Source organism: Scleropages formosus, chromosome 2 (assembly GCF_900964775.1).
Source record: "Scleropages formosus chromosome 2, fSclFor1.1, whole genome shotgun sequence".
Classification (NCBI taxonomy): Eukaryota; Metazoa; Chordata; class Actinopteri; order Osteoglossiformes; family Osteoglossidae; genus Scleropages; species Scleropages formosus.
In genome coordinates this window covers 9001809-9020479 of record NC_041807.1, presented here as the reverse complement: position 1 = coordinate 9020479, position 18671 = coordinate 9001809, and the positions used below count along the sequence as shown (strand labels likewise).

At 42.3% G+C, this 18671-nt stretch overlaps 1 protein-coding gene across 4 annotated transcripts; it reads left to right on the top strand.

Moving 5' to 3' along the window:
• Positions 1-249: 249 nt before the first annotated feature.
• LOC108940558 (coatomer subunit beta-like) lies at positions 250-12515 on the top strand. Of its 4 annotated transcripts, none has more exons than XM_018762812.1 (22): positions 250-379; positions 2410-2564; positions 2871-3100; positions 3182-3351; positions 3479-3593; positions 3702-3794; positions 4162-4299; positions 4933-5052; positions 5369-5476; positions 5614-5760; positions 6031-6176; positions 6452-6548; positions 6673-6833; positions 7164-7284; positions 7390-7617; positions 7895-8074; positions 10221-10365; positions 10499-10618; positions 10854-10999; positions 11127-11216; positions 11388-11543; positions 11885-12515. In XM_018762812.1, exons 2-22 carry the CDS (start codon positions 2474-2476, stop codon positions 11942-11944), a joined length of 2862 nt encoding a protein of 953 aa, XP_018618328.1. In that variant the 5' UTR covers positions 250-379; positions 2410-2473; the 3' UTR covers positions 11945-12515. The 4 variants fall into 4 exon arrangements, with proteins under 4 accessions (XP_018618328.1, XP_018618343.1, XP_018618336.1 ...); XM_018762827.1 differs by having other exon boundaries at positions 250-539; positions 7390-7506; XM_018762820.1 differs by having other exon boundaries at positions 250-539; positions 10875-10999.
• Positions 12516-18671: the final 6156 nt, after the last annotated feature.

Below are 18671 nucleotides of genomic sequence, written 5' to 3'. Positions count from 1 at the left end.
ATACCTTAAGACTTTACAACATAAAGAATAAAAGCAAGACACACTGTTTAGTTGTTTAGATTTTATCATTTGTATGGAATACGGTTGTAAATTAAAAAAAAAAAATGTAATTAGAGTTGTGTTCATAATTTTTACGCTTGTGAATGGGTGCTTGTTTCAGTGTTTCAGTGCAGTCTTCGTCTGAGGAAGTTTGTCCCTCTTCCCTTTCTGTAGTGTCGCTTTCGTTCCGGTCTGAGAAAGTTTGTCCCTCTTCACTTTCTGTACTGTGGATTTCAGTGCTACTTGAGGAGGTTCCACGTCAGAAGGAAGGAGCTGTTTGTTGTTAAGTAGCATCACTGAAGTGCTCACGTTGTCAACGGACAAAATACCGTTTTTATTGGTAAGGAGTATTTATGAACAACTTTGTTAGTAGCACCTAGTAGATGCTCAGACAAAGCACTGACAGAACCCGCCTGCCCGCGCTGGATCACGCAGGCTGGAAATTGAACTTCAGTTCGTTGAGTCGTTTTCGTGTGAGGCGAGCTCGGTTGATGATTTAAGTAAGTATATAAATTGTCGCTGTGACTAACTAACCTAGCACTCAGAAATGTAACAGAAGTGGTAGATTAAAAAAGTAATATAGGTTCAGGTGTTGTGGTGGAGGGGAATTCTCCTGCAGTTGGGTCTGACTCAGTCAGTGTCTCCAGTTCACTCACTCACACTGGACTCGGAGGACCTGAACATGCAGTTGAGTTGGTCTCACACCTGAATGTCCAGCTGTATAAACGGCAAAATTATTGTACTGTAGGGATTTACATTAGTTTAGCAGGCGCTTTTCTCCAAAGCGACTTCCAAGGAACTCTCTGTGTGTGTGTGTGTGTGTGTGTGTGTGTGTGTGTGTGTGTGTGTGTTTAGTATCAGCCCACACACTCCAAGGTGATTTACACTGCTAGATACACTACTTACAGTTACACTGGGTCACTCATCCATACATCAGTGGAACACACTCTCTCTCTGTCACTCACACACTAACTAAGGGGAACCTGAACAGCATGTCTTTGGGAGGAAACCGGAGCACCCAGAGGAAACCCATTCAGACACGGGGAGAACATGCAGACTTCACATTGATTGAGCAGGGATCGAACCCATGTCCTCTCGCACCACCCAGGCATTGTGAGACAGCAGCGCTACTCACCGTGTCGGATATCGAATGTTTAATAGCCTCATCCGTTACAGTTGGGGCAGCAGGTTGTGTAGTGGTAACTGGACAGCTCTTGGTTCCAGTCCCTCTTGCTGTAGAAATGTTGACTGCTGTACTTACTGCAATTGAGCTGTGAATTGTCCCAGTAGGAATGTCCTGCTGTATAAAGGGTACATGTTTTGTCTGGGTGCTCTGGTTTCCTCCCACAGTCCAAAGACATCCAGTTAAGGTGAACTGGTGACTCTGAATTGCCCTTAGAGGGTGAATGGATTAGTGACTATGCGCATGTGTGGTTACCCTGCAATGGACTGGTGTCCTGTCCATGGTGTACCCCCCTCAGCCTTGCGCTCAGTGCTTCTGGGATAGACTCCTGATCACTGCAACCCTGCTCCGGACAAGTGGCTATAGAAAGTGGATGGATAAATGGGAAAATCATTGCAAACTTTTTATTTCACATTTTAAGTTGACCTGGACAGAGGAGACAGAAGATTATCAATAATAGTAGTAGTACACACACACATTTTCAGAACCGCTTGTCCCATACGGGGTCACGGGGAACCGGAGCCTACCCGGCAACACAGGGCGTAAGGCCGGAGGGGGAGGGGACACACCCAGGACGGGACGCCAGTCCGCCGCAAGGCACCCCAAGCGGGATTCGAACCCCAGACCCACTGGAGAGCAGGACTGTGGCCCAACCCACTGCGCCACCGCGCCCCCTGTTAGTAGTAGTAGTAGTAGTAGTTGTTGTTATTATTATTATTATTATTATTGGACCTCTGTTTTTTTCTCCTGGTATTTCTTCGATTATTTGTAGCAGTACAGGGGGAGTTGAAATGTGCCATGGAAATATGAAATAACCATCAGCAGAGCTGTGAAGAGCAACTCGGAGTTGAGTAACACACTGAGAGAGACCTTTAAACCATATCCATAACGTCATAGTGAGAAAAAATAGTCGGATACAACTGTTAGGGATCAAGTCTTGCTGTGGAGTTGCGCTGGAAGAATATTAACCCAATTGAGGTTAAACAGATTTGCAATAATAATATTATATGGATTTTTCATTTCCATGTGTAGTATTACTTTAAAGTCAGAAATGTTATAGATATAACATTTAAACAAATAAGTAAAAATTCTAACGCAAATTCCCTGTGAGAAATCGGTTACTTAATCAGGTCTGATAAATTATGGAATTTTTATATCTCAGTTGCATATGTGTTATGTTTTTGCAGGGAGCCTTCAAGACAGAATACTGATTGGAGTCCTCGTAAGACAGAGACAACTTGTTTTGGCATAATGACAGCCACCAGAAACGTGTGTTATACCCTGATAAATGTGCCGATGGACATGGAACCGCCATCAGAAGTCCGTCTGAAAATGGATTTAGGTAAGAAATGGTGGAAAGATTAGGTGGAAGAGAGTATTTGTTACAGGACACAGTTGATGTGTCTTATCCTTGGGTCTGCGCTCCATATTTATGTTAAATTGTTTTATAATAACTGACAGGCTCATGGCATTATTAACAGACTTATAACCTGAAGATTATCAGTTCAAGTTCCGAGATGTGCCTTTTCATTCTGATGAGCAAATGGACTGATGGCACAGTGTGCTATAACAAAGGATTTGCAGATATCTTTTTATCATGGGTATTTAGTGCTCAGGTTTCTATTATGTTTCATTGTCTTTGGCACAGAAAAGGGTCAAATTAAGGCAAAGACGGAGGCCCTGAAGAAGGTGATTATCATGATCCTGAATGGCGAGAAGCTGCCCGGCCTTCTGATGACAATCATTCGCTTTGTTCTTCCGCTGCAAGACCATACCATTAAGAAGCTGTTACTGGTTTTTTGGGAGATTGTGCCCAAGACTACGCCGGATGGCAAGCTGCTCCAGGAGATGATCCTGGTCTGCGATGCTTACAGAAAGGTATCAACAAATACAGCTTCAGGTCTGGGATGGGACTGTTCATTGAATCTGGCTTACTGACCCTCCATTTCATCCCGGCAGGACCTTCAGCACCCCAATGAGTTCATCCGCGGTTCCACACTGCGCTTCCTGTGCAAGCTGAAGGAGGCAGAGCTATTGGAGCCACTCATGCCAGCTATCCGTGCCTGCCTGGAGCATCGGCACAGCTACGTGCGCCGCAACGCTGTGCTGGCCATCTACACCATCTACAGGTCTGTATATGTGTGGGTGTATTTGCCATTTGATTGGAGTTTTCACCTTATTTTTAAAAGAACGTAATACAAGTGAATCTGCATATTCAATGTGTGTTATACCACAAGGTGGCTCTTTTGTCTGCAGGAATTTTGAACATTTGATTCCGGATGCCCCTGAGTTGATCCGCAATTTCCTGGTAAACGAGAAGGATGCCAGCTGCAAGAGAAATGCATTCATGATGCTCATTCATGCTGACCAGGTAAAAACACGGCAAGGTGATTTCCAAACGGCTGAATCTGGAACGGTGTTAAGAAAAACTTTTGACACTAAGGCTGAACAACTCGCTCTGTTCCACTGTGTTGTGTAGAACCGGGCGCTTGACTTCCTCAGCACCTGCATCGACCAAGTCCACACTTTTGGAGACATTCTCCAGCTGGTCATCGTTGAGCTTATCTACAAGGTGAGAGAGTACAAGGAACAAGCCTGACTCTTCATCTGCTAATTCTGCATATGTAATAAGTTCCATTAAATGGCTTTACTGGATATTTTTTTGTATATTTTGTTAAAACTTATATGTATTGTGTACCTTTTTTGTAGAATTTCTCTTTTGGGACCATTACTGAAATTTTAAAATCTATATTAATTTCACATATTGTTAATATTAGTATTTATGTTCATTTTACACTCCTGATACACTTATCCATAGCATCAAGGTTATGAGCTCTGCAATCCGCTCAGAGTTGATATAGCTGGCATTATTTGTGTTCTGTATGCTCCTACAATGACATTTGTCCGATGGTCGCAATGTCGTCTTTCCTCCTGCGCAGGTTTGCCACGCCAACCCATCAGAGCGTGCCCGCTTCATCCGCTGCATCTACAACCTGCTGCAGTCATCCAGCCCTGCCGTCAAGTATGAGGCTGCTGGGACCCTGGTCACCCTGTCCAACGCACCCACGGCCATCAAGGTGCTGAGACTCGACCTATGTGTACAAAGGACACTTATAAAGGGTTTATTGTACCATGCGTTCATGATTTATTAGAGAAAATACAAATTCTGAACATTAAAGGAATCATTACATTAAATTCAGTTAAAGTAATTTTTATATTACACCCTTCACAACATTATTTCTACTATTAATTCATTTAGCTGATGTCTTTTCTTACAATATTTGGCTTGTACACTGAGCTACTTACAATGATTTGCCCATTTATACAGCTGGCTGATTTTTAATGTATCATTTTAGAGCAAGTACTTTGCAGAAGGATATTACAGTGTAAGGTGGGATTCAAACCTACGTGCTTTGATTGTAAGGCCATGGCTCTAACACTTCCCAGAGGTCTTGTTAACATTGTTCAGAAGTAAGCAAACGTGAAACCAGTTGTGCTGGTAATAAGCACATACATAAGATTTAACTATATAATTATTTCTCCAGATGAATCAAGTCATAGCCCCCACTTGGAAATTTTGCAGCTGGTGGTGGGAATTTTCATAAATTGGTTCTGAGTGTATTTCTGTGCTCTGGTATGCTATTTTGTATATTTTTTTTGTTTTTGCTTTGTGTTCATATCTGTCTGTGCTGCATTGGCTTTATCTGCAGGCTGCTGCTCAGTGCTACATTGATCTGATCATCAAGGAAAGCGATAACAATGTCAAGCTGATCGTCCTGGATCGACTGATTGAGCTGAAAGAACACCCAACCCATGAACGTGTGCTTCAGGTACCCTGAAAGATGATTTCCCCTGATTGTGAGCATCTCAGTTTCTCGTGTAAATAGTCTCTGATGCACTGACTTTTGTTTGTACAAGTTTTTAATTTATAGAAGTAACCAACATGACAGTTTTTGTTGCAATTACACAACATCATTGTTCCACCTTGGATGTAAATATCTGGTCTTCCTTTACATCCTATTTCTGTCTTTTTGGAGGACTCTGCATGAGATTTGCTATGTAGTCAGCCTTGTTATAACTGATGTAGGATGCACAGATAAATAGGTGGAGGAAATAGATGGGTCACATTACTTTGATTGTCTCCAGGATTTGGTGATGGACATATTGAGAGTTTTGTCCGCACCTGACCTGGAGGTGCGAAAGAAGACCCTCCAACTGGCTCTGGACCTCATTTCATCCCGTAATGTAGAGGAGGTGCGTAACATTTTAGGATGTGGCTTTCAGGATGCAGGATAATCTAAACGTGTCTCTCAAATGAACTGAGTCCATGTTGCACTGGGGCCAGTGTTCGAGTCTCAGTAGGGTTGTTTAACTATACACTGTTGTTGTAGCTTGTGATTGTCCTCAAGAAGGAGGTGATTAAAACCAACAATGTGACAGAGCACGAAGACACAGACAGGTACCGGCAGCTACTGGTGCGCACGCTCCACACATGCAGTGTGCGCTTTCCTGACATGGCAGCTAATGTCATCCCTGTGGTGAGTCCCTTCCAGTCTGCTTCCTGTCTTCATCTGCCTAGTGATATGCATAGAATAGCTCCACGTCCTTTATTTCTGTGCTTCAAGCTTCCCTGCATCTAAATTAATTTCAGATATTCAGATACTTTTCAGATATGTAAGGGACATTGTGTAGATCACGTGCGCTACAGGAATTTATAAAGGATTTTTTTTGTGCGGTCAGATGCCAGGTTACTGTAGGTGTTTTGTGTTGTAATGGAGAACGTGACACAATGACTGTGTGCCTGTCAGCTCATGGAGTTCTTGAGTGACAGCAATGAGGCAGCAGCTGCCGATGTGCTCGAGTTCATCCGGGAGGCCATCCAGAGGTTCGACAGTCTGCGGCCCCTCATTATTGAGAAGATGCTTGAAGTTTTCCATGCCATCAGGGCTGTCAAGTAAGTACACACTGTGCAGGATGTTAACTAATGAATCCACCAGCTTCATACACCCGCTGTTTATCGCGGATAAATTACTCCTTATATGTGGATGGTGAAAGTGGGGCCTTACTGGAACTGTCCAGGGAACAGTCTTGCAGTCCTAAGTTACAAGCATGCATTCTTAACAGCTACACCACCTGTATAGCAGTGGCTAAAAATTTCTAGCCAAATGCACTGTAAGTTGAAAAATGCAGCGCTGTATATCCACACCTTAAAAGGAACCTTTGTTTCAGGATATACAGAGGGGCACTGTGGATTCTTGGAGAGTACTGCATTACCAAGGATGATATCCAGAGCGTGATGACCGAAGTTCGAAGGTCCCTTGGAGAGGTTTGTTTTTCATCTTTCCTGATGCTGCGTTGGTTTCCCTCATGCCTCATATTTTATGGTAATGCTGCCGTTACTGTTCTGCGGTTCCTCCACGTGAATCCTCCCTCTCTTCTCCTGTGAGCAGATCCCCATTGTTGAGAACGAGATAAAGAAGGAGCTGGGTGAAGTGAAGGCAGGGGATGAGGTCATGACGGCCCCCGTGCAGAGGCTGGTTACTGAGATGGGCACCTATGTCACACAGAGTGCCCTCAGCTCCTCATGGCCTTCCAAGAAGGAGGAGGACAGGTGGAGTGATGTGTTGGTGATGTGTAGTAACCATTTCCTATGTCAGACCTCACTACCCTGCATGTCAGAGAGCTGAAGGATACAGGGCAGCAGTTACACCACTCAGGATTTTGCCTTATGTTAAATTGTTCTTTATAACTGACATTTGCTTTTGTTTGTTTAGCTGATGCTTTTATCCACAATGACTTGCAAAGTTCAGTTGTTTAAAATTATTTACCCATTGATACAGCTGTGTAATTTTTAGTTAAGCAACTCAGGGTAAGTACATTTACTCTAATTTTGTGACATTTGAATTACCAGCAACGGCTAGAAACGTTTTGTTGATTTCAGACCTCCGCTAAGGGGCTTTTTGATGGATGGCAATTTCTACGTTGCTGCTTCCTTGGCAACGACTCTCACCAAACTGGCCCTTCGCTATGTGTCCCTTGTTCAAGACAAAAGGAAGCAAAATGTGAGCAAACTCGGCTTTTGTACTCCTCACACTTTTCATCGCCACAGAGGTCTCCTTCGAGGGTCTCATAGCCCATTTCTTGTCAAATTCCCCTCCTGCTTGTAGTCCTTCGTGGCTGAGTCCATGCTTATTATGTCAACTGTGCTTCACCTGGGCAAGTCCGTGCTGCCCAAAAAGCCTATCACGGATGACGACGTGGACCGCATCTCACTGTGCCTCAAGGTGCTCTCTGAGTGCCCGCCCCTCATGCATGACATCTTCAACAAGGAGTGTCGTGAGTCACTGTCACGTATGCTCACTGTCAAGCTGGAGGAGGAGAAACTGTCTCAGAAGGTTAGCAGTCTGGGCCTCTGGCAGATCTGCAGGAGCAATGCGCATCTATGCTTCATGGCATTTCGAAACTGGGTGTCCAATTCCTTCTTGTATGCTGTTCCTTTAAAGCTAAACTGCAGTTACAGTTAAAACTGCTGGAAAATATTGTGAGGTACATAAAATGAAAATTTGTTCGTAAGTTTTGTATAAAAAAAAAAAATTCTATATACTGCCACCACAGACTGTTATGTACTTTACTCTCACCTTGAGCTCATTTCATCTGCTTTTCCACCTGCAGAAAGAGTCGAAGAAGCGCAGCATCGCAGTGCAGGCCGACGACCCCATCTTCTTCATGCAGCTCACAGCCAAGAATGAGTTGACCTCCAAGGAGGACCAGTTCCAGCTCAGCCTGCTGGCTGCCATGGGAAACACCCAGAGGAAGGAGGCTGCTGACGCACTGGCCTCTAAGCTTAACAAGGTGCTTGCCTCTGAGCACTGGCACACTGATCAATAGAAGGCACCCACAGCAGTCAGCAGGTTCTGAGGAAGTAAGGGGGCAGTTTGGAATGCATCCACCCCTACCCTCCCCTCCCCTTCCCTTCTCTATCACTACACAAGGATTGTTGTGAGAGTGGGGTTTTCTGGCAACCATATTGCATACCTTCTGGAACTGATAAATGGAGATTTGTTTGTACACTGGCTCCTTGTGTTCTAAAATTTTTGTTGCAGAACAAGCATGACCTGTGTTTACCCTCTGAGTCGATAGATGGGGGTCAGTTCCACCCAAACATGATAGGTATGTGGGACCACTTTGATTCAGCTGGTTTCCACCGTGTTTACAGCCCATATGTGGTGTCCTTGAGTGCTCGTAATCAGTAACAGGATGAGGGGTTTTGCACAAGTTTTTAATGGATGAATCAGTCAACAACTGGCATTTGATAGGAGTTTTGAAAAGACAATGGGCATTCAAGTTTAATTATTAGGCCTTAATTTTACTGTAGCTTATAGTTAATAAGACTTGCAGAGAATTTGTTACAGCTAAATCAAAGATTTTTACAGAACTTAACCTGTAAATTGATCATTAAATGTCTGCATTACTGAGCTTTTACTGATTGTGTCCCCCGGATAGAAGTGACTTTGGAGCTATGAACAAAGTTGTGAACAGATTTTCAGTCCCGTTTCTGTGTAGAATATGAGACGGTTTTTGTTGATGTAATTCTTTTCTTTAGTCGATAGATGGCACTTATGAGCGGGAAATGGGTTTATTGTAAATACAGACAAACCTCTACTTAACGAAATTCGATTTGCGTAAATTCAGATTTACGTAAAAAAATTCCCGGCATAGATATTATTTACGGATAGCGCTTTTATTTTACGCAAAACATCTGAAATGCATTAAGCACAGGTTGGCATAACCAGACAAGGCAGAAAGCTGCAGCTGCATCTTCCCATTTCTCGTGTGTTTTGAGCCACGAACGCAGCTCTTCTCCTTAGTTTTTTCTTTTCTTTTAAATCTCCTTAGTGTAGTTCTTTATTTGCTTGTTTTCTACCCTTATTATTATTTACAATGCCAGTGGAAAACGTGCGCTCGTAGAAAAATGAGAACCGTCTCACAAGCTTACAGCATATGATTTGGAGATGAAATTGAAAATAATGAAGTATGAAGGTGGACAAAGATTGTCTGTAGCACGGGAACTGGGTTTAGCCATATCAACTGTGTGAATACAATTATTAGCGAAGGAGCACATGAAAGAAACGGCTAGCATGAAAATAACAATGACAAAGGAACATCAAGGTGCAATAACCGTGGTGGAAAAGTTATAAATGATGCAACAGCAGCACCGTCTTGTGTGCCAGCATACTACTAGATATAACGTAAGCGCACACAGTACAATACCATATGTGTACCATATGCAGTACTCTTTTTTTTAAATTAATTGCTTTGTAGAAATGTAATATTTCGCTGACTAGGCTTATGTTTTATTGCAGTATTTAATGTCTGACGTTTACTAGAGAATTTTTTTTTTTTTAAATCCGTGTTTGCAGCAAATGCAAAGGAAATAAGATGGCTTGGCTCTGTAACGGAGGGGGAGGGGGAATCCAACATACATAAATTTCGACTTGCCTAGGGGGTTGAAGAACGATCGATTTGCCTAAGTAGAGGTGCATCTGTAGTTGTATTGTGGGGAAAAATATAATTAAGTGTTCAACCACTGGGGGGACTTACGGGGAATATAAGGGGGTGACTGTGTTTGTCAGGAAAAGGGAGGAAAGCCTGAGGGGCGCTAAGTAGGCTGGCTTCAGGTGTAGGTCCTTGAGGAAAAGGGGTCCTTGGACAGAGAGCGTTATTTCCTTGTATTCACACCTACAGTATACCTCTTGCTGTGTGCTGGTGTTCGTTTCATCCGAACACAGAGTGCAGCCATGTCTACTGTGGTAACGGCAGTTAAAATATGTCTTTTGATTAAAGTTGTTGGGTTTTTTTTTTTTTCCCCCCCTCCTTTGTGTGTGTAAATATATGGTTGTTTCAAAGATGTTAGTGTTCTAGAAATTATGGTTGCTCTGCAGCAGAATTTTCAGTCTATATTTCTTGTTCTTGCTGAAAGCTACATATTCTGTTGCAGGTCACCCAGCTAACTGGCTTCTCAGACCCAGTCTATGCTGAGGCCTACGTTCACGTCAACCAGTACAACATCGTTCTGGATGTGCTGGTTGTCAACCAGACCAGCGACACCTTGCAGAACTGCACCCTGGAACTTGCCACTCTCGGTGAGCTTTCTATGGCCACACGAGAACTGCCGTGTCGTAGAGCAGTTGAACAGCATACAGTGTGTGCTTTCAAAGCCCGGAGTTCTGATGTACTTGTGCACAACTTACACATGTCATTGTGTGGCTGCAAAAGGTGACTTGAAACTGGTGGAGAAACCGTCCCCTCTCACACTGGCACCTCATGACTTTGCCAACATCAAGGCTAACATCAAAGTGGCATCCACAGAGAACGGGATTATCTTCGGGAACATAGGTCAGAACTTCTGCCTGCTGCTCTCAGACGTGGAGTAAACATATCCTATTTTACTCTAATAAAATATATATATTATATATATTATATAAAATATAAAAATATTGCTAAATATCCTTTAAGGATACAGTAGCAGGATCCTTACTAGAATTTGGACCTGTAACTTCTTGGAATTTTACTTTGGTTGTGCTCTTTGTTATCCCGTGTGTGCGTGTGTATATATGTGTGTGCTTCCTAGTGTACGATGTGTCCGGTGCAGGCAGCGATAGGAACTGCGTGGTGCTTAGCGACATCCACATCGACATTATGGACTACATCCAGCCTGCCTCCTGCACCGACGCAGAGTTCCGGCAGATGTGGGCTGAGTTTGAGTGGGAGAACAAGGTAGGCCTAAAGAAGGACCTGAGGACAAGGACACAATGTCACCAGCCCCCCCCCCTCTTTTTTTCTCTCTCTCCAGTCAGGTTATTTAAAGTAGCACTCGCAAGTTTCTCCTTTCTGGTTGTCCTAGGTTACGGTAAATACAAACATGACGGACCTCAATGAGTACCTCCAGCACATCCTCAAATCTACAAACATGAAGTGCCTGACTCCAGAGAAGGTATTGAAGAAGACATTTCTGTCCTTGAGGCTGGCAGCAGTGTTTACCTGTCTCAAGATAGACCTGCAATGGAGCAGACATTGTAAAACAGTGGTATTCGAACCCATTCAGTTGGAAATGTTCTAACACAATCCTTTCATAAGTTCTTTTCTTTTTTGCTCCACAATTCAGGCTTCATCTGGATTCTGTGGCTTCATGGCTGCCAACCTGTATGCTCGCTCCATCTTCGGTGAGGACGCCCTAGCCAATGTCAGCATTGAGAAGCCCATTCACTTAGGACCAGACGCATTGCTCAGCGGTCATATCCGCATCCGGGCCAAAAGCCAGGTAGGCCAGATTTTAGATGGCCAAACACTCCTCTGAACCCCATTTGCCCTGTAACTGTTTTCAACCCCACATACCATGATCTGTCACTAACTAACTGACCTGGAATTGTCACGTTAGCTGTGTCCAGCACAAATCACTGATTTTGTTGCCTTTTTCTTTTACTGTCCGTCATGGGCTTGGTAACTGCTTAATGCTGTGTGGTCTTTGTTGGAAAGGACCAAAGGATTTTTCCTGGTCAGATTTCATATTAGGGTTTCGGTTTTTCATTGGATTGTCACAGAAGTGGTATGATGCCTGGAACTGTAAGGCAGTGTTTAACTTGGACCCTTCGTCCCAAACAGGGCATGGCATTAAGCCTGGGAGACAAGCTCAACCTGTCCCAGAAAAAGAGCCGCACATAACTCGATGTAAGTGAGAGCCCAGCTGAGACACCATCATGAGTTGAGTCACGTGCATTCTATCTGGACTCCCCACAGTCGTCCAGCATTTCTGTCGCCTCTGTGTCTCCTGAGTAGCGTGCAGACGGTTGTCTGCTGGCCGTTCCTCTTGGATTGCTTGTAAATGGACATTTAAAGCTTGCAGTCACTGTTCCTGCACTCTGTCACTCGCACTTGATATGGTGCTTTGTGACAAGTCACATTTCAGTGCTTTGTCACTGCGTTTGCTGAACTCCAGTACCACCTCACAGAATGTGAGCACAGGAATGCAGTCAGCTGAGTTCTCCCCACCCCTCATCAGGATGTCTGCTGTGCTTGACTCACGTTTACTGAGTTTGCGGAACACTCCTCCTCTGGCCTTCAAGACTCGTACATCGCAGGCATCGTGCTCTACCTTCTGACATTTCAGGAGTTCCGCACACAGTGAATCCAGTGAGAACGACTTCTTTGATGTATGAGTCCATAGAATGTTTCTAATCACATTTCCAGAATTTCCTCCCTTTTTCTCTAGGTGTACAATAAATGGAGAGTAATGTTTGAGCTCAATGTATTTGTCATTTCCTTTTCATTTCTCTCAATTCAGGGGTGTTTTTATACTGCCAGACTTGGCCAGGTTACTAAAGCTGTGCACTGGCCCTTTATATTTTGAACAGTTCAGTTATGAATTTTTGAAGATGGTTTTATTTTTTAATGGGATTTTGTTCACAAATCTATTTCTGAGATATTGGATTCTTGCAGAGCAAACGCAACCTGTGTTTACCGGTCGATCCAAAAGATGGCAGTAAAATGCACTGAGACAACAGGAGTGTGGGACAGCCTCAGTTACCACTCATAGCTGGTGTTCCTTTTGCAATCGATAAAATAACAAAATTGCACATATTTACACAGTGAATTTTTCAGCATTGAATACAAAACATTTTTATTTTTTAGACATTTTAAATTAGTTTTAATGGCGCTCAAACCTAACTCTTACAAATTATTTTTCATTTATTGTGACTATACTGGATGTTTTTACAAAATGCAGCAAGTGCATAAATCAAGGGAGGTTGGTACTGTTAAGCTTTCACTGACTGCGATTTTAGAGATGGGAACAAAACAAGTTACACACAGTTTTACTGTCCAAACTGCATTCATAACTTGAATTTGCTGTTGCTGGTTATTCAACCCATCCAGGATATGTTTTGTACAAGTTTTCTGTTTGGGGGTTTTGTGACTGATACTGATACGGCTCAGTCTTCCCTCAGCGGGTTATTGAAAGATGAAGAATCACAATTCATCACTTTACACTTTGCTTCTTTAGAAGTTTTAATCGTTATTTGGGTGGGTTCAGCTTTAAGTAAAATCTCTGCAGTAGCATCGCATGTATATATTCTTTGCTCTACTGCTCAGGATAATTCAATGCCTTTTACCATCCTAGGTCGGAAGAAGAAATGCATCAACTTCACAGAACTAAATTCCTTTATTGATTTTTTTTTTTTTTTTTTTTTTTTTTTTTTTTTTTTAAATATAGCTTAAGCTACAACTTTAACAGGCACTCAGGAAAAAAACCTTTGAATGTGGAAGTATTTAGATTTGAAGGCAGGGGTGTTGGAAACTTTAATTGGGTCAATTTACGAGCTGAAGGGAAATTCAGGTATTTTTGTCCTACACCTACCTACCAGAATTTTGCTAGTTTGCAGCCCTGCATGAGATCCCCCTGCAGAGACAAATTGAAGCAGCAGCCAATAGATTGAAATTGTTACACAGATCTGCGCAAGATGTACTAAGTGATTTAAATTCCACTTACTTATGGTGGAGTTTGCATCCTTCCTTGCTTTACAGATTCCTTGGCCTCTGATTTATGAACTTGTATCACAGCCATACTTTCCAGGACCACCATATTAACCCATTCCCACATCCATTCACAAAGTGTCATGTGGGCTTGATTTATCTCATAGGGCCTTTGTGTACATGGTGTCCTAGTTCAGAGTTCCCTTGCAAAATGACCAATTCTTACTGGACAATCTGCATGTAATGTAAATTTTTGTGAAACAAACCCTTAGTTACTATTAATTTAAATAGGAAAAATAATGTTGTCCCAAGCCACAAAAATTCTGTTTTTCCTGCCATACATGCAAAATTTCTTTATCTTTTAAAATGATTAAAAATTAGATAGCATCTTATCACTTTTATACTGACAGGTAGGCTTTCCTTTGCCTGTTTTGCCTTTTAGCACTTTGAAACTTTTTCTGATTCTATAATAAAAATTCTCAAGATTTCTGAGAAATGATTGAGAGCAGGCACAGGGCTATGAGACAACTGACATGTACCAAGACTTGTATTTTGAGTGGAAATTTCTGTAAGGTAATGTGCTTGTAAAGATTAGCTCTTGTAATATGAGGGGTTTTTTTATTTGAAGGAACACTGTACACCCTGTCACTAGACTCAGTACAGAAAAAAAAAACAGCACATTTGCTGTCTTGTCTGTAAATTGCTCATGTTCAGCAGTTATGAATCACAGAAGAGTAAAAAAGTTCATTGCACTGCTGATATCACAGCACCGTTTCATGGGCGTAATATAATTGTTTATTTAATTTAACGTAAATTTTGTCACACAACCATACTTAAGCTGAAAAAAATGGAAAGTAGCTCTACTGAAAATACTATAAAACAATAGATTTGCAATCAACTTGGTGGTATCTGACGCTCTCCAAGCTGCTAGAGTTGCCTCCCTCTCCTCGGTCCTCATCCTCCTCAATCTGTCTCCAGCATTCGACACTGTAAATCACCAGATTCTACTCTCCTCTTGTAACCAGCTTGGGATCAAAAATGCGGCACTAAGATGGTATGAGTCCTACCTCTCTGACAGATCCTATCAAGTGATCTGGCAGAGCTCTCGTTCTTCTCCTCTGCCTCTCTCAACCGGTGTTCCACATGGCTCGGTATTGGATCCTCTTTTCTCCATCTACACCTCCTCCCTCGGTCTGGTCATAGTCTCCCATGGATTCAAATATCACTGCTATGCTGATGATACCCAGCTGTTCCTCTCCTTTCCTCCTGGTGCATCAGACATCTCCGCACGCATTGCTGCCTGCCTGTCGGACATTTCTTCATGGATGTATGATCACCACCTCCAACTCAACCTCTCCAAAACAGAGATTCTTTACCTCCCAGCTGGCCCGTCCTCCTGTCACGACCTCTCGATCAAACTGGACAACTCACTCATTTCACCTAGCTCCTTTGCTAAGAGTCTGAGAGTAACGATTGATGCGAGTCTGTCATTCTCTCAAGATATTGAAGCCATAACCCGGTCCTGCAGATACATCCTGCATAATATTCGTAGGATTCGTCCCTATCTCACTACTGACTCCGCCCAACTACTTGTCCAGGCCTTGGCGACTTCCCGTCTGGACTACTGCAACTCTCTTCTCTGTGGCCTTCCTGCTAATGCCATCAAACCTCTGCAGCTTCTACAGAATGCTGCTGCACGAGTTGTGTTTGATTCGCCAAAGCGCTCCCGTGTATCTCCTCTACTCATCTCTCTGCACTGGTTTCCTATAGCTGCCCGTATCAAATTCAAAACCCTGGTTACTGTGTACAATTGCATCAATAGAACTGCTCCCGGCTATTTACAGGACTTGATCAACCGGTACACCCCAGCCAGGCCCCTTCTCTCATCAACTTCTGCTCGCCTGGTGGTCCCGCGCACAAAAGGCAAAGCTCGGAGGTTCTCGGTTCTGGATCCCTTGTGGTGGAATGACCTTCCCCTGTCACTCAGAACTGCGGAAACTCTGTTTTCAAGAAGGGCCTGAAAACCCACTTTTTCCAGATCCACTTTGCCCAAGATCTCTTCAGATTGTCTATGGTGTAACTGTTCATGCATCGTAACTCCAGAAGCATCCCCAGATACAACCTTTATTCAGCCATTACTCTGGTATTGTACTGCTCATTTGTGTATCTTATAATATTTAATTTAAAAAAATAAATAATAAAAAAAATTGGTGTGGGTATTGGGATTTGTCTACCTTGTGTCTTATGCACCTACCTGAACGATGAACCTCAGTGCAGCAAGTGGTGGGGAGCAAACTAGGTTTGCTTGAGACTTTCATGTCTGCAGCTATGTCTCCTTCTCTTAATGTAATGCATAAATTGTACTTTTGCTGAGATGTACGTCGCTTTGGACAAAAGCATCTGCTAAGTGAATAAATGTAAATGTAAACTTAATACATGTACCTTTCAGATGAGAACATAATTATATTGCATGATGTCCAAGTGAAATTCAACACAGTCATCAAAAAGTGATATGACCACGATGCAATAAAATGTTCCAATCTATTTAGACTTCTAACAGACGGTGTTCACTCAACATGATTTTTACTGCTTGCTCAATTTAGTTAAAATTTGTCAATGCAACACAATTTTTTTGCATTTTGTCTCAACTTAATTTCACTGTGTACAATCCATCTACGTTTACTTAATCTAGTTGTGTTGAGACTGAATAATATTTGTTGTCAGTGTACTGCTGAAACTGAATGAAAAAGGGAGGCTCTATTAAAAATATACCTTTATTTAGTATATTGTATTATATATGGTTATTTATTATATAATATAGTTTAACATTCTCTCACTTTATTAAATATATATGAATGACACGTAATTAATAATAAATATAATTAATAATGTTATGCCGATGACATAGGGATACATGTTTTTTTCTGTCTTGTTTTCTCGAAAAAAAGAGAAAACCTCAAGCTTCTTTTCGAGATGATAAAAACAAGACAGAAACTGTTGGCTTCAGCGCTTCCGAGTCTGAACTGTTTGCGAATGCGATGGCGCGTGTTTCCACTAAGGTTTATCACAGCTTCATTTCTATGGGAAAAAAGATTAGATGGACTTCTGCTGAAACGCTGCCCATGTATTTAGCCTGTATTCAAGAAATATCAAATTTTATTCCTCACATATTTTTGTCTCTGCCTTCGGCGAGTTTTTTTTTTTTTTCGTTTGCGCGGGAGCGACTTCAAAATGAGCGAGCGCGCGTGCCTCGGACTATCGCGATCAACTGTCGCAACTATCGCGCAACTTGCAGCGATCGCGATAGTCGCGACAGCGGTCGTCGCGGGAGTGGCCTCTAGCTCTGTGCCGGTGTTCCGATGGCTGTACGACGTGCAATGAAATGCTTTTCCAACTGTCCGTGGTACATACTAATAGTAGAGATAATAAAAATAAGGAATTACAAATAAAATAGAAATTATAAATACAGTACAGGAAAAAAATTATGTAATTTATATGAATTGTATAAAATGTATATAAATATAAATTACAATACAATATAAAATGTAATTTATATGATTCATGTCAGTCTTATACATACATGATATATTCAGATATTGTTGGTGCGATGCACTTTTTTCTTTACTCTGAGTTGCAATAAATGTGAACGTTAACAGGGAACCCGCATAGGGAAATACTGTGAATGATGCCCTTGACTTGAATCACTCTGCTTAGTATTTTATTTAATAAGATTCTGAAAGCAACAGCCATTTAACAAGAGCATCATAAAAGTTTTATTGAAAAGTGGTTTTCTTGTTCGTGTAGAGGTGCTTCTGGGACTGCAATCGATTTTTCAACAGTCGGTTCAAAAATGACATTTCTCCACACAAATATGTGTACTGGCTGGTATCTGATTGGATGCCTCAAGTATTTGCTTTGCAGATATGTTATACAAAACACTTATACCGCTGCATATTTACCGGGGTGGTTCAGAGTAAATACCTAATTCCGGGGTTTAATAGGCCTGTCCCTCCTGGGATTTGGAACTGTAACCTCCAAGTCAAATTCTTTGTCTACACACCCCCCGCCTCCATCCTTAAATTTTAATTAGACAGAGAAGTATAATCAAATTTTATGCACAGTATACACAGAGGATATTAAATTTTGACTGAGAGAGGAACTGGCATCATTGGAAATCATTACTCTATTTTGAAGTCATGTCACACCTGTTTAAACTTTATCTTTTGTCTTTCTTTCCTGTTTGTGGACGTCCCCTTCTATGGAATACCTCATCTGAAACACTCACATCCACCTCTCCAGCCCCTTCAGTCTGCATGGAAATGGAAATCCAACTTTCCAGCTTTGCAAGGATTTCTAATTTCCAGTACTCTACACAATTTGAAATAAATATTTACATGCTATGTTCTGAATGAGACAAATGGGTTTATAAAGGTCACATTTACTCTAGGGGGGTGCGGTGGTGCAGTGGGTCGGGTCGGGCTGGGTCCTGCTCTCTGGTGGGTCTAGGGTTCAAGTCCCACTTGGGGTGCCTTGCAATGGACTGGTGTCCCGTCTGGGGTGTGTCCCTTTCGCCCTGGGTTTGGTTCCGGCTCCCCGCATGGGACAAGCAGTTCAGGCATTTGCTCTGGTGAAATTGTTTTTGATTTTATTAAAGCAGTATTTTTAGTGAATAACATGGTATCACGGTAACATGGACCAAAAATGAGCACATTTATTTTATGCCATGCTCATAAGTGTTACTGTTCTATAGATAGAGACAATACCTTTCTACTGGTATCTGTGGAAGGATACGGGTGCCCCAGTTTTGTCCAGCGGTTGTGTTAGGTTTTATTTATGAGGGAGATTGCTTGAATACAGATTTAATTTTTGAGTCAGTGCAGCACAGATGTTTTCTACGACATTGGTGGTGCATGGAACTGGG

What these genes read in the sequence shown, in the direction of transcription:
- LOC108940558 (XM_018762812.1), top strand. Translation starts at nt 2,474, where the DNA reads ATGACAGCCACCAGAAACGTGTGTTATACCCTGATAAATGTGCCGATG. An exon ending in TGCTCATTCATGCTGACCAG is followed by an intron (nt 3,594 to 3,701) that starts GTAAAAACACGG and finishes TGTGTTGTGTAG; the next exon opens with AACCGGGCGCTTGACTTCCT. An exon ending in TCCAAGAAGGAGGAGGACAG is followed by an intron (nt 6,834 to 7,163) that starts GTGGAGTGATGT and finishes TGTTGATTTCAG; the next exon opens with ACCTCCGCTAAGGGGCTTTT.